The sequence below is a fragment of the Zingiber officinale genome, chromosome 9A, assembly GCF_018446385.1.
Source record: "Zingiber officinale cultivar Zhangliang chromosome 9A, Zo_v1.1, whole genome shotgun sequence".
In the NCBI taxonomy this organism is placed as follows: domain Eukaryota; kingdom Viridiplantae; phylum Streptophyta; class Magnoliopsida; order Zingiberales; family Zingiberaceae; genus Zingiber; species Zingiber officinale.
Genome location: NC_056002.1, coordinates 70,492,743 through 70,508,000, shown reverse-complemented (window position 1 = coordinate 70,508,000; position 15,258 = coordinate 70,492,743). Strand labels below are relative to the sequence as shown.

Below are 15,258 nucleotides of genomic sequence, written 5' to 3'. Positions count from 1 at the left end.
TCTCAGTATGATGAAGTCAGAAGTGAATGGAGCGAATTTGTCTATTTCTATGTGGGTGCCTAAGTGTAGGCTATGATATAAAGTTTAGATTGTATTTAGAGATTTATGGATACAAAAGTTTTTAGGTTATGCTTAAACATTTCTTTTATGAATACACTTTTGAATTGTATTTGACAGATATTTGTGATATATTTGTTCAATTTTGGTGATGAAAATTATTGTGTTATAGCAAAATATTTGATATACACTTTTGTCAATTAAATTTATATTGTAGTAAAATATAGTCAACTACTTCGATACTATAAGTAAAAATGATGAAGTAATACAATACATAAGACTTCGGTATATTTAAATGTTGTCGTAGTTAAAGAAACTATTTACTTTGTCACTAATTAAAATTGTTGAAGTCGTTCGTATGTATTACTACGTTAACGTAAATTGTTGAAGTGTAGTAAAATATGCTTTCCTACTTCCATACTACGATGAAGTATTACAATAACAATTACTTCGATCAAGCTAAAATATACAGAAGTAATATTAACTATTTACTACACCATAATATAAGCAATTGTGAAGTCGTACCTTCTTTACACTTCGTTAGACAATGTTACCTCTGCAGTAATATATCCTCAATTACTACGGTAATTTTATTGGTCTTGATGAAGTAATAAAGGTTTTTTACTTCGAAATCGGTCTGATTTTGAACCGGTTTTGGACCGGTGATAGACTTCGGTAATCATGTGCCGAAGTAAAATAATAACCCTTTTACTTCACGTGCGTCTACTTCGGTAAATATCTACCTATTACTTCGGATAATATCCGAAGTCTATTATCAATTTTCACATAGTGGTAGTCGGCCCAAATGACATAACTGTTTATCACTAAGAGTACATGAAAAGTAAATAAATTCACTTTTAGTTTGCAAATAATAAATTCACTTTTATCACTAAGAGTACATGGAAAGTAAATAAATTCCTCAGCAGTAATAAAGATGAGTAACATCAATTCATTTATATGATTTCCAATGAGATATATATATGCACCTTAGATGATAATTTATGTTTCAGAAGTGAAGCAACAGAGCATAAAGCAACAATAGTCAATAACCACACCGCATCGCCAATGTCATTCATGTAAAGATTCAGCCGTAGCAAGGACTTAGTTTTCTTAACAAACTCAACGATGCTAAAGGCGCCTTTGGGACCAATCTCATTGTTGCCAATATCTAGAAGTGTTATTTTTCCTAAACAAAAAGAAATATAGTTTTACATAATTGCTGAGAAGTAGTACAATCAATAAATACTGGAAAGCCAACAGATCTGATGAAGAAATTAAATCTGCAAGAAAGAACTGCATGGATAAAAAATCTAAGTGTGTGTAAGTCTTATTAGCTTGAGATGTATAGATCGAATTGCCTTATTCTCAACTAGTGCTCCAGCAAGACTTGCAAAACCCTATAAAATTTCACATGGAAATAAGGTGTAAGGAGTAAGGACACTAGAAACAAAGTGTAAAAGATCTAGGAATTTCATAAAAAAACATGAAAGATTGCCCAAGAATAAGGTCATACAGAATATTCAATCATATTATTGTTAAGTTCCAGTACACGTAAAGTTTGATTTTCTTTCAGCATATCTGCAATAACCCTTGCACCCTACATAACATATTTAGCATTCAGACTTTACCAGAATCAAGAATCATTTTCTTCCTCAAGAAACAAACAACCGGAACTTGCAACAAGTAAAATTAAACAACCTCATCTCCAATACCTGAACTGTTTAGTTGGAGTTCCTGAATACATCCATTTACCTTCAAAATATCTGAAAGACGCTGCATAGGAAATTTCCACAATCTCAACATCTAATGAAAGAAATAGGAATAATGTAAAGTAAAATAACATGTCCAAAAACTTCTTGGTCAATGAGAAAAATTATTAAGAAATAAGCACATAAAGAAAACAAAATCAATACCCAAAAAATGTTAAATTACTCATTTTGACAAAAGTTATAAAAACAAAAAATATGTTGGTAATAGATGACAAAGAAGAAATAAATGTTACTTGAAAAGTATAATTCTCTTAATCTTAACAAAGTGACTAATACTAAGTGATATTCTGGTCAACACAAAGAACTAACCCAACACAAAGAATCGAGTTTACTGTTATAGATAGCTATTTGCCTTTCGTGAACAACCAACAACTCTGTCTAATTACAATAAATCAAATTAAGTTGCATGGCTACAAATAGATGAAAACCTATTGTGATTAAGTTCCCAGATAATCAGGTTCCTGAAATTTGCATCATGTTCTACAAATCATAGTTCAACTAATTTCAATGAAAAGTGCAGTACGCTAGTCCTTGAGACTCAAACCTAGACTAAATTCTTTCACAACCTTTAGTTAGGCCAACATTAGACTGACAATGGGGGCATTCAAGGAAGACATGAGAGTGACTTGCACAAAGATTAACATGAAAACTTTCATGTCATCATTAAAAGTAGAAAATACTAGAGATGTATTATATTGTAACTATGAACACGATAAGGCAACAGATTGTCAATTTGATTTGTTTAATATACTGAAATGCAATTTAAGTTTCATACACTAGATGCATTCCTTTTCTTTCAAAGTTCAAAAATTCAAAAAAAGTGGTTCTACATAAATAAAAATATGTGGTCGTAGGATACAAAATGGAGATGATCAAGTCAATGCAATCAAAATATCAAATCTTCACTTTGTATAAGACACAAGAATGGGAATCAATAAAATCTAGAGAGGATTTTTGCAAGTATAGAATGAACACAAACTCAGTGCAAAATTCTGATATCAGAAGTTCAATGCCATGCAACTTAGTAACCATGACTAGGATAACTATCTGAAAAAAGTTTAAGAAACTCACCTCCCTAATTTCTTCAAGTGAGTGTGACCTCAATGGAACATTCGCAAATGTTGATAAATTCAACTTTAATAGGTCAGCAACTCTAACATACCCATCACTTCTTATATCCAGATTTAGCTCAGAAGCCATATGGCGTAAAATTTGTGTCCTGAAATTATTTGAGAAAAACTGGGTTAGTGTTAATAGTTCGAGTTGCCAGCCTTAAAGAATCAGCTCAACAAAAATACGTTCAATAAGCCTTATATACACCAACAATTGCAAAAATCATTTAGGGCATATTTGGTTGAAGGTTATTGTTGATAACCTTAATGATCTACCTAAGGTTCTGTTATTTAATCATGTGTGGTTCAAGTAATGAGTGATTCCGTAATTGAGCATGTCTGCCACATCAGCAAATGGGGATACAACCCGGAATTACCTTGGAAATGTGAGGTTTTACATGATTCCGAGGTTAACAAAAAAAATTTCCCAAAATTTTTTTCCTAAATTTTTCTCCCATGAGTATTTCAAAGATTGAACTAAACAACATTGAGTTATGTTTTATTCCCTATAACAAAGATTATGCATGATAACTTAAATCAAACACACCCTTAGGACATTACCTAAGGGGTCAAGATTACTCATCTAATCAACTCAAGTTTTAAGCAATAAAAACAAGTGAAGAAAATCAATTTTGAAATGTCAGCAAAGTAAATATGTACCCAAATTTGAGATACAGAAACACAGCCATTAACCAAAACAGCAGGAAAAAACAATCAAATCTCCGACAACACCACCGACATGAAAATCAAGTTATTTGGGAAACTTGCTGACACTAAAACCTGGTAACACCACGAATACAGTGTTGTGTATCACCGAGTCATCCCATTGCCAAAGAAACATTGTTCAGCAGAAAGTTCATAGAGTTTGGTACATTATCTAATTCAGAAACATTGATGGGAAAGGAGAACAAAAAGAGTAAAGGAAAGGATGAGCAGATTACAAGAGACGACCAAGATCATCGATGCAATCACTGGCTCAAAGAATCGAGTTTACTGTTATAGATTTTGCTCATGTCATATAAAATTTTGTAAACACAATATTCACTTTGAGTAGTTGCTGAATATTACCTTCACATTGGAATTAGATTGTTTAGAAACACTACGTGAAACCTCAAGCATCCTTAAAACCCGTTGTCCATCAGAATTTGCCAAGATTTTAATTCCATTATCACTAGTCGTAACAGCAAGTAATGAACCATCTTTCTGGAATCTCAGTTGAGGAAATGTCTGGCATGGAGAAATAAGAGTTGCATACAAACTCAAAGTTTGAACTGCAAGAAATATACAAGAAAAGCTAACGTAGATTAAGCTACTAACAGGAAGTCCTCCATTTGCATTAGTAGTAGTCAGTATATCAGTGTTATCCATATCCCAAAACTTAATCTGGAATTCATCCCCTGCAACCAAGAAGCGGTTCCGAGTTGTGTCAAACTAAACAACTCCCAATGAGTGTTTTCTAAAGTCATTGTATGTCTGCTTAATAGTTCCAGTCTCATTCCACTCAACTAAATGTGAATCCCCATCTTTACTTGTTCCACATGAAAAAAGCCTTGTTCCATCTGCACTATATGCCATTGTTGTGCACCAGTGGCCAGGAGCTTCATAGGCAACTCTAGATCTCAAACCCTCATAGCTCCATGCTCTGATTTTACCATCAGTTGAAGTTGAGAAGAAAAACTTCACAGATAGAAATAATGAAACACTAGAAATAAACTAAATTGAATAGAAACAGTATGTAGCAGAGCAAATACATACATGGATAGACCCGTTGAAGTGAGGACAAATAGAATAAACAGGGGCTTCATGGCCTTCAAATGATTACTGTTTCTGTCTAGTTGAAGCATCCCACACCTATTCATCATGCAACGAAACCTGTTAAGAACATACAATTCTTCTTGTACAATCTTCTGACTGATCAACCATATGGTTTTACTCACTTTAATTGCCTTATCATCGCCGCAAGTGATGATCGAGAGAGTATTCTTGGGATAGGAAAAGACAATGTCATTAACACTGCCTATATGAGCATCAATCTGCAGAACAAGATGCTATCATCATCATCATATATATGGTTGCCAAACACCATAACTATTAACTGACCTCCAAATGTTGTCGTAATTCTTCATTTAGATTAAAAGCATAGATCTGCACTAGATGCTTTGAAAATGCAACACCTATTAGTATCACAGAAGAATAACAAGAATTTTAGTTTGATGAACTTGATCAAAATAATCCAACTTTATTTTTTTGCTTCGGCATACCAAGAATAGAACCTTCAGGACTCCACAAGCATCTGTTGACAGATACAAGAATGCAATTTTTCTCCTCTGCTGAGGATGAGAAGAAAACCATCGTCGGAAAGATTACTGCTTTTTGTCAAAAGTTCTCCGCCAACATCGACTTCGACGAGGCTTGCTGCCGTCACGAACTTCACTGCAACGACACTGGTCGATAACCTAGACCAGTCGCCATTCGCCGGTTCCAAGGGAACACTGACCGGAGATAAAAAGAAAGCTAGGCCTTCGCCATTGCTGGGCGAAACAGAGAACGAGAAGGAAGAAGAGAACCCGGGCTTGGTGCCGAAGAATCTGACTGGTTTCCAGTAAATCACAAGCCCGGAGCTCTCGTTCGCCGCACGCGTCACCCTCACGTCCGAGCTATTCATCTCAGCATCGCCATAGAGGGCAAACTCCGTGGCGAAGCTCCGATTTTTCCCAGACCCACCGAAAGAGAAGAAGAGAGTGTTACCTTCTCCAGTCGATGCGCAGTTCCCAGGTGACAAGGGGGCGACAAGCAGAAGGATGATGGCGAGAATGAGAGCGGAAGCGGTCGAGGACGTCGTCAATGGAAAGATCCCTAGGCGAGGTGCAAAATGTGCAGACGACGAAGGAGCAGAAACCCTAAGCACTAGGAAGCATGAGGAAAAGACGGAGAAACCAGAAACCAGAAAGCATGAGGAGAAGAAACCCTAAGAGATGGAGCAACCTGCGAGAGGGCAAAGACGGAAGGGAGAGGAGAAGAGAAGGGGAAAGAGGATATGGATGTGGTCGTTTTCCACAGACCTCACAAGGGAGTCGTGTGTTGATCTTGATCGGAGAGGAAGGGGGCGTCGATCTAGCAAGGGGAAGGACGTCGCGATATAGGTTTAGGTTTGGAGGGAAGTGTTGTAAATTTTGGCTAAGTATGGGTGGAAAAATTAAATTATTTTATTTATCATAGACACCGGGTTTTAAAAACCGCTGTTAAAATCGGTGTCTATTAACGAAAAAAAGGTGCTCATAGACATCTGCTAAAAAACCGATGTCTATGAGCGAAATTCAGCGCTCATAGACATCGGTTTTTGGAAAACTGGTGTAAAATACTCAAAGACATCGGTTTTTGCTTAAAACTGTTGTTGTTCCACTGATGTCTATGAGGGATTTTGTTGTAGTGTTTGGGCCCAGAGATCTCGAGGGGATAGAAATACCCCATGATGATGCCCTGATCATCAAAGCCGTGATAGCCAACTATGCCATTGCCCGTACCTTCATAGTGTTAGGACGTATACTAAAAGCCTAGCTTTTGGTATAAATATTTATCTAGAAATAAGAATCACATTGGTCAAATGTCTACATTTATGATAAATATAATTGTTCAATTAATTTATATTGTAGATAACATGGTGTGTGGTGTCACACACAGAAGATCATGTTATCGGTTCCTTATAAATTATAAACAGTAGATCACGACCAAGATGGAAAGGAACAAACCATTGGAAGGTCGTAGTGTAATTAGGTATTAGTTTATCTTAACTATATAATTACACTAGTACACTTAGAGTGTATTGAGTAGGACCATTAGAGGTCGTTTCTTTTATACTAACTTTATAAAGGAACAAAGACCTCAGTTATTATGGAAGTGTGTGCTCTTAATCCTAATATAATAACAAGCACATATATTTGATATTTATTTCTTTAATTTATCAATAGGTGAGATTTAGTTCGATAAATCAATAAGCCCGATAAGTTGGGAAATGATATCACTTATAGTGTGTGTTGTTGATTATAGAAGGAAACTGTGTCCTAGAAATCTAGGTTGATAATGTCCCCAAGATGAGCTCATAAGGATTGTCATGTTAAACCCTACAGGTGGACTCAGTCCGACATGATGATAAGGTTGAGTGGTACTATTCTTAGATTAAGATATTAATTAAATGAGTTGTCAGTAACTCACTTAATTAGTGGACATTTGACATCTTAAACACAGGGAGACTAACACACTCATAATAAGAAGGAGCCCAAAAATGTAATTTGGGATTGGTGCGGTAGTTCAATAATAGTTCTCTAGTGGAATGAACTATTATTGATAAAATTAAGTTTTGTGTTCGGGGCGAACACGGGATGCTTAATTTTATCGGGAGACCAAAACCAATTCCTCCTCTCGGTCCCTATCATAGCCTCTTATTTATAGAGTACTATATCCACCTATACCCACCTTCGTACCCAGGATGTAGGGGCCGACCAAGCTAGCTTATGGTTCAAGCTAGGGTCGGCCAAGCCTTGGTTCATGGGTGGCCGGCCCTAGCTTGAACCCAAGCTTAGGTGGCCGACCCCCATTAAATTAAAAAGAATTTTAATTTCAAAATTTTCTTATGTGAAAGATATAATTTATTGGAGAGATTTAAAATTAAAATATCTCTTTTAAAAGGATCTACAAAAGATTAAAGAAAGAGATTAGATCTCTTTCCTTATTTGTAGATTGGAAAGATATTTTATTTTTCTTCTTTATAACTTATTCACATGTAGAAAAATTAAAATTATAGAAATTTCTTTTTATCAACCATGAAGGGATTTTAAAGGGAAATTTTATTTTTTTTAAATTTCTGAAGACAAATAAGGAATTTTAATTATTGATTGAAATTATCTTGTTTGCACTTGTTGATGTGGCCGGCCAAGACATAATTGTTTAGGAAATTTTATTTAATTTTTATTATTTAATTATTGTCAAGGAAAGTTAAGGAAATTTTATTGTAATTAAATTTCCTTATTTACCAAAGCTAAGGAATATAAAAGAGGGGGTTGGGGTGCCTTCATGAGAGATAACCTCTATTATTCTCTCCCTCTTTTTCCTTGGTGTTGTGGCCGGCCATCCTCTCTCCCTCTCTTTTTCTTTGTGGTGGCCGAAACCCTTCTTTGCTTGGAGCTCTTGTGGTGGCCGGATACTACTTGGAGAAGAAGAAGAAGAAGGAGAGAAAGCTTGCATCCCTTGGAGCTTGGTTGGTGGAAAAAGTTCTTCATCCTTGGATTTTGGTGCTTGGCCGAAACTTGAAGGAAGAAGAAGAAGGTGCTAGGTGGTCCTCATCTTAGAAGATCGTTGCCCACACAACGTATGAGGTTAGAAGAGGAATACGGTAGAAGATCAAGAGGTCTTTCTAAAAGGTATAACTAGTATTTTTCCTTTCCGCATCATATTAGTTATTTTTGGAAATAATACCAAATACAAGAGGCATGCAATTCTAGTATTTTGAATTTATTTTCGATGTTGCGTTCTTTTGTTTTTTCTTTTTCCTTGTGATTTGATTGTTCTTTTCGGTTGACCTAAAGTTATTTATGGAAATTAAATATTAGCTTTCCTTAAAAGGCTTTGTCTAGTCGGTGGTGGTTGCTCCCATATCCAAGAAGGTCATGTGCCTCGCCACGTCAGAACTGGAAGCCAATTTTGGAAATTAATATTTAATAGAATTAATAACCTAGGTGATTTGGATCGAAAGTGTTAAGTTCTGCAGGAGATCCAAGTCTAAACCTAAAAGAACAAATAGATTAAACTTTGGATCAAACGTGTTAAGTTCCGCAGGCGATCTAAGTTTAATCTAAAAGAACACATGGTAGCTAGGAAAAGGTTTAGACCTTTGTACAAAATTTTTATACAGTGGAACCATTAGGTTTTCCGAGTAGCAACCAACACATAGACACGGGCAGTTCTGTCAATATTATATTCAAGAAGGCTTTCGATCAACTGCAGATTGATCCGAGTGAACTTCAACAGATTGTTACTCCCCTATATGGATTCACAGGCAACGAAGTACAACCGTTAGGCCAAATAAAGTTGGCCATATCTCTAGGAGAAGTGCCTCTGATGAGAACAAGAAGATCTTATTTTATGGTAGTAGATGCTCCGTCCTCTTATAACGTGATACTGGGTCGACCCGCCTTAAACGAGTTTAGGGCGGTCGTTTCCACTTTTTGTCAGAAGATTAAATTTCCTATGGATGATCAAGTCGGGGAGGTACGAGGTGATCAGAAGACAACCCGAAAATGTTATGTGGAAATAATTCGAACAGAAGCTAACACTGCCCGAAAGAATCAAAGAATGGAGGTTAATGCCATTCGGGAGAAGCAGCCCGTCTTGGTTTATGAAGAGAAGGAAGAAGTTCAGATCCAGGCCGGTCGACCTGAAGCTACTACATATATTGCGGCTAATCTTGAGCCTGCTCTGAAGGCCGAATTAGTGCAATGCCTGAAGAAGAATAATGATGTATTTGCCTGGACTTCCAAAGAAGTCTCGGGCGTTTCTCCTACAGTCATGGAGCATTCCTTGCATGTCTTCCCAGATGCCCGCCCGGTCATGCAAAGAAAAAGGAGTTTTAGCGCGGAACAAAACCAGATCATCAAAGAAGAAATAACTAAACTTATGGAAGCCGGTTACATCAGGGAAGTACAATTTCCAAGCTGGCTAGCTAATGTGGTGTTAGTCTCTAAGCCTGGAAACAAATGGCGAGTATGCATTGATTTCCTGGATCTCAACAGAGCTTGCCCAAAAGACTATTATCCATTACCTAGGATTGATCAATTGGTAGACTCCATTGCGGGATGCGAATACATCTCTATGCTAGACGCTTATCAGGGCTATCATCAGGTTCCCTTAGCTAAAGAAGATCAAGAAAAGGTCAGTTTTATAATATCTGAAGGTACTTATTGTTATAATGTTATGCCTTTCGGACTAAAAAATGTAGGAGCAACCTATCAAAGGCTTATGAATAAGGTCTTCCAGAAGCAGATTGGTAGAAATATGGAAATATATGTTGATGACATCTTAGTTAAGTCTCTTCAAGCTGCTGATCTATGCAGGGACGTAGAAGAAACCTGCAAGACATTGAGGCAATATGGGCTCAAATTAAATCTGAGCAAATGTTTATTCGGTGCGAAAGGGGGGAAGTTCCTGGGATATATGGTGTCAGAATGAGGGATAGAGGCCAACCCGAGCAAGGTCAAGGCGCTGCAGAACATGGAGCCACCGCGCAACATGAGAGAAGCTCAGAGACTGACAGGCTGAATTATAGCCTTGTCTAGATTCATTTCTAGGTCGGCCGATCGTAGCTTCCATTTCTTTAAAATACTTAGAAAGGCCAATAAATTTTAGTGGAATGAAGAATGTGATAAGGCTTTCCAAGAATTGAAAGATTATTTGTCTACTCTCCCTGTATTGGCTAAACCTATAGTAGGAGAGACTCTTTGGGTATATTTGTCGGCTAATGAAAACGTTGTAGGCTCTGTATTAGTTAGACAAGAAGGAAAGGAACAACAACCTGTATACTTTTCTAGCCATTTATTAAAAGGAGCTGAGTGTAGATACACTACACTAGAAAAATTAGCTTATGCCCTCGTGTTGACCGCTCGAAGGTTGCGCCCATATTTCTTAGCACATGAGATTATTGTGTTAACCAACAGTACTCTTGGACGGGTGTTACTCAATCCAGAGGCGTCAGGTCGGCTGATCAAATGGACAATTAAACTTGGGGAATATGACATTCAATATCAACCTCGCTCAGCTATCAAAGCACAAGCCCTAGAAGACTTCATCATAGAAATTCAAAGCCCTGAGGAAGAAGATATTTGGAAAGTTTATGTAGATGGTTCTTCAACTAGACAAGGCAGCGGAATTGGTGTTCTTCTTATATCTCCAAAGGAAGACATACTTCAACTCTCCATCAGATTGAATTACAGAGCTACCAACAATGAAGCAGAATATGAAGCCCTGATAGCAGGATTGCAGGCCGCTCGGCATATAGGGGCGGCTCGTGTCCTTATCTATTCTGATTCTCAGTTAGCAGCTCAACAACTATCAGGTAATTTTGAAATTAATAATGACATGCTTAAGTTATATGCTGAAGCATTTGATAAGTTTAAGTCCCAGTTTCAAGAAGTAAATATACAAAAGGTTCCTAGATCTGAGAATCAAGTAGCAGATGAATTGGCTAAATTGGCCTCTACTATAGTGCCATGGAGTCTAGATCGGCCCGTAGAACAAACTCTGTTAATATCTTATATTGAAAGACAGGCTGAAGCAGACATTCAAAGTGATTGGAGGGCTCAAATCATATTATATTTGCAGCAAGGTATTCTTCCTAGTGATATAGAACATGCAAGGGTATTTAAGAAGAGAGTTGCTCAATACACTATGGTAGGAGAACAGTTATATAAAAGAGCTTTTTCTAGACCTTTGCTCAAGTGTATTGGCATAGAAGATATACAGTTTATTTTACGAGAAGTTCATCAAGGATCATGTGGTAGTCATATAGGAGGGAGATCTTTGACTCGCAAAATTCTGCTAGCAGGATATTTTTGGCCTACTTTACATAAAGATGCTAACAAGTTGGTAAGAACTTGTATTTCTTGTCAAAAACATCAAAATATCTTACATCATCCTACACAGTTATTGAGAACCTCTATAGTTGCATGTCCCTTCGATCAATGGGGCATGGACATAGTAGGTCCATTTCCTATGGCAGCTGCACAGAGAAGGTTTTTATTGGTAGCGGTGGATTATTTTTCTAAATGGGTGGAGGCAGAACCACTTGCTCGAATTACTGAAGATGTAGTTATTAAATTTTTATGGAAAATTATAATTTTTATTAAATTTTTATGAACCACTTGTTCATAAATTAGTCTCTGATAATGGAAGGCAATTCCAAGAGGATAGAATCTTAGACTGGTGCAACAATTACGGCATTACTCAGGCCTTCACCTCTGTGGCTTATCCGCAAAGTAATGGTCAAGCAGAAGTAACCAATAGGGAAATCATAAGAGGTCTAAAGACCAAACTGGATCATGTCAGAGGTAGCTGGGTAGATGAATTACCTAGCGTTCTTTGGGCATATCGTACTACGCCTCGAGAGGCTACAAGAATCACTCCCTTTCAATTAGTTTATGGAGGAGAAGCAATAATTCCCATCGAGGTGGGGGTAGAATCAGACAGAAGACAATTATATGATGGGGACAATGAAGGTCGGCCACTCATGGAGCTAGATTTAATAGAGGAGATTAAAGATAAAGCTGCTACTCGTATGGCATCATATCGACAACGGATGAGACAAAACTAAAACAAAAGAGTCATCCCCAGATTTTTCCAAGTAGGAGATCTGGTATGGAAGCGAATTAAACCTGTCGGAGATGTCAGTAAGTTAGCACCACAATGGGGAGGACCTTACAAAGTAATAGAAAAACTCACATCAGGCTCATATTATCTCAAAGATACTGAAGGAAGAATTCTAGAGCGTCCCTGGAGTGCGAATCACTTACAACCTTATCGAACCTAATTGCATCATACTACTCAAGAATGTGTCTGGGGAAATAAATCACAATTATTTGAGGTCCTCGGTGACTGAGGACAAGTATACCTACAGCTTATATACTCTATTTCTTTTAATAAAAGTCAAGCGAGACAAATACCGCCACGGAAATAAGTATGATTCCTACATAATGATAAATATCAAGTGGACTTTCATTATCTATTTCAAGCAATCTACAAAGGGGAACCCTAAAGGCCTACGCAACTCCCCTCAAGAACCTAGAAACTTTAAAAAACTGTCACAAGGTTAGTACAAACCTCATATTTTTACATAGAATGCAGTCGATCGGGAAATCCCATGAAGTAACTCGAACAGTTCTTCATGGAAGGAACCGGAGACTCTAAACCATCATAGAATATAGTCGATCGGGAAATCTCATGAAGTAACTCGGACGGGTCATCATGGGAGGAACCGGAGACTTTAAACCATCACAGATAGTCGATCGGGAAATCTCATGAAGTAACTCAGACGGGTCTTCATGGGAGGAACCGGAGACTTTAAACCATCATAGAATATAGTCGATCGGGAAATCTCATGAAGTGACTCGGACGGGTCTTCATGGGAGGAACCGGAGACTTTAAACCATCACAGAACATAAGTCGATCGGGAAATCCCATGAAGTAACTCGGACGGGTCTTCATGGGAGGAACCGGAGACTTTAAACCATTATAGAACATAGTCGATCAGGAAATCTCATGAAGTAACTCGGACGGGTCTTCATGGGAGGAACCGGAGACTTTAAACCATCATAGAACATAGTCGATCGGGAAATCTCATGAAGTAACTCGGATGGGTCTTCATGGGAGGAACCGGAGACTTTAGACCATCATAGAATCTAGTCGATCGGGAAATCTCATGAAGTGACTCGGACGGGTCTTCATGGGAGGAACCAGAGAATTTAAACCATCACAGAACATAAGTCGATTGAGAAATCCCATGAAGTAACTCAGACGGGTCTTCATGGGAGGAACCGGAGACTTTAAACCATCATAGAACATAGTCGATCGGGAAATCTCATGAAGTAACTCGGGCGGGTCTTCAAGGGAGGAACTGGAGACTTTAAACCATCATAGAATATAGTCGATCGGGAAATCTCATGAAGTGACTCGGACGGGTCTTCATGGGAAGAACCGGAGACTTTAAACCATCACAGAACATAGTCGATCGGGAAATCTCATAAGTAACTCGGACGGGTCTTCATGGGAGGAACCGGAGACTTTAAACCATCATAGAACATAGTCGATCGGGAAATCTCATGAAGTAACTCGGACAGGTCTTCATGGGAGGAACCGGAGACTTTAAACCATTACAGAACATAGTCGATCGGGAAATCTCATGAAGTAACTCAAACGGGTCTACATGGGAGGAACCGGAGACTTTAAACCATCATAGAATATAGTCGATCGGGAAATCTCATGAAGTAACTCGAACGGGTCTTCATGGGAGGAACCGGAGACTTTAAACCATCACAGAACATAGTCGATCGAGAAATCTCATGAATAACTCAAACGGGTCTTCATGGGAGGAACCGGAGACTTTAAATCATCATAGAATATAGTCGATCGGGAAATCTCATGAAATAACTCGGACGGGCCTTCATGGAAGGAGCCGAAGACTTTAAGCTATCATAGAACATAGTCGATCGGGAAATCTCATGAAGTAACTCAGACGGGTCTTCATGGGCGGAACCGGAGACTTTAAACCATCATAGAATATAGTCGATTGGGAAATCTCATGAAGTAACTCGGATGGGTCTTCATGGGAGGAACCGGAGACTTTAAACCATCACAGAACATAGTCGATCGGGAAATCTCATGAAGTAACTCGGGCGGGTCTTCATGGGAGGAACCGGAGACTCTAAACCATCGCAGGACACCATTGATTGAGAAATCTCATAATTTCAAAGCATAATCGACCGAATTTATGCGGACATGAAACCAGGATTCAAAAGGGAATTCTATGCATATGATACATTATTCTTGGAAGCCCATCCATCTGGAGGTCTTTACTTAAAAATTGCCTGGAGTAGTAGACTCTGCTCGACACTCAGGAGTTTTATACAAATTCCTTATCTAAGATCACTAGGGATTATTTATTCTTTTGGGGATACGGAACACACTGGATGTTATCTGCGGAAAGATTCATCAAGACAAGGCTTAACTTCAAAAGATGAGCAAGGAGTTCTGGAATAAAGCTTATATTTAATGTTTAGGAGCATTTCAAGAGAGGCATTCTCAAATAAGCATAATAGAGAAACAGGTAAGTATTAAAAATTTACTATATAGCATGATCAATTAATTGTCAAACTTTGGTTATACTTCTTTACTAGTTCTGCATTTACAAGCCTTTTCTGAATAATCTCTTTAAACATCTAAAAAAGGACCTTTAATATCTGCGAGTAGCTCTTCGTTAAGCCTACGACGATTTATAAAAGAAAGAGGGGGTTCCTTGGGTAAATAGCCACCCTCTCGTAACTGTTGAAGAACTCCCGATATAGAATGATTTAGAGCACCTACTATCCTACGAACGAATTCTTGGGCGAATGAAGGGGACTTTAAGTAAACCAATCGCCACTCCTCCCACCGACTCTTCTCTTGCTCCTTAAAACTCTGGAAATCATCTTGCAGCTTCATGTTTTGATCTTTCAAAGCATGCTTCTCTGACTTAAGCTGTTCCAATTCCTTTTGGAGCAGTGACAGTTCAACATCTTGAG

At 37.9% G+C, this 15,258-nt stretch overlaps 1 protein-coding gene across 1 annotated transcript; it reads right to left on the bottom strand.

Moving 5' to 3' along the window:
- Positions 1-1,270: 1,270 nt before the first annotated feature.
- On the bottom strand, positions 1,271-2,003 carry LOC122021975 (leucine-rich repeat-containing protein 74B-like). The gene is made up of 3 exons (XM_042580167.1): positions 1,756-2,003; positions 1,571-1,654; positions 1,271-1,454 (listed from the first exon to the last, which is right to left on the bottom strand). Exons 1-3 carry the CDS (start codon positions 1,858-1,860, stop codon positions 1,368-1,370), a joined length of 276 nt encoding a protein of 91 aa, XP_042436101.1. The 5' UTR covers positions 1,861-2,003; the 3' UTR covers positions 1,271-1,367.
- Positions 2,004-15,258: the final 13,255 nt, after the last annotated feature.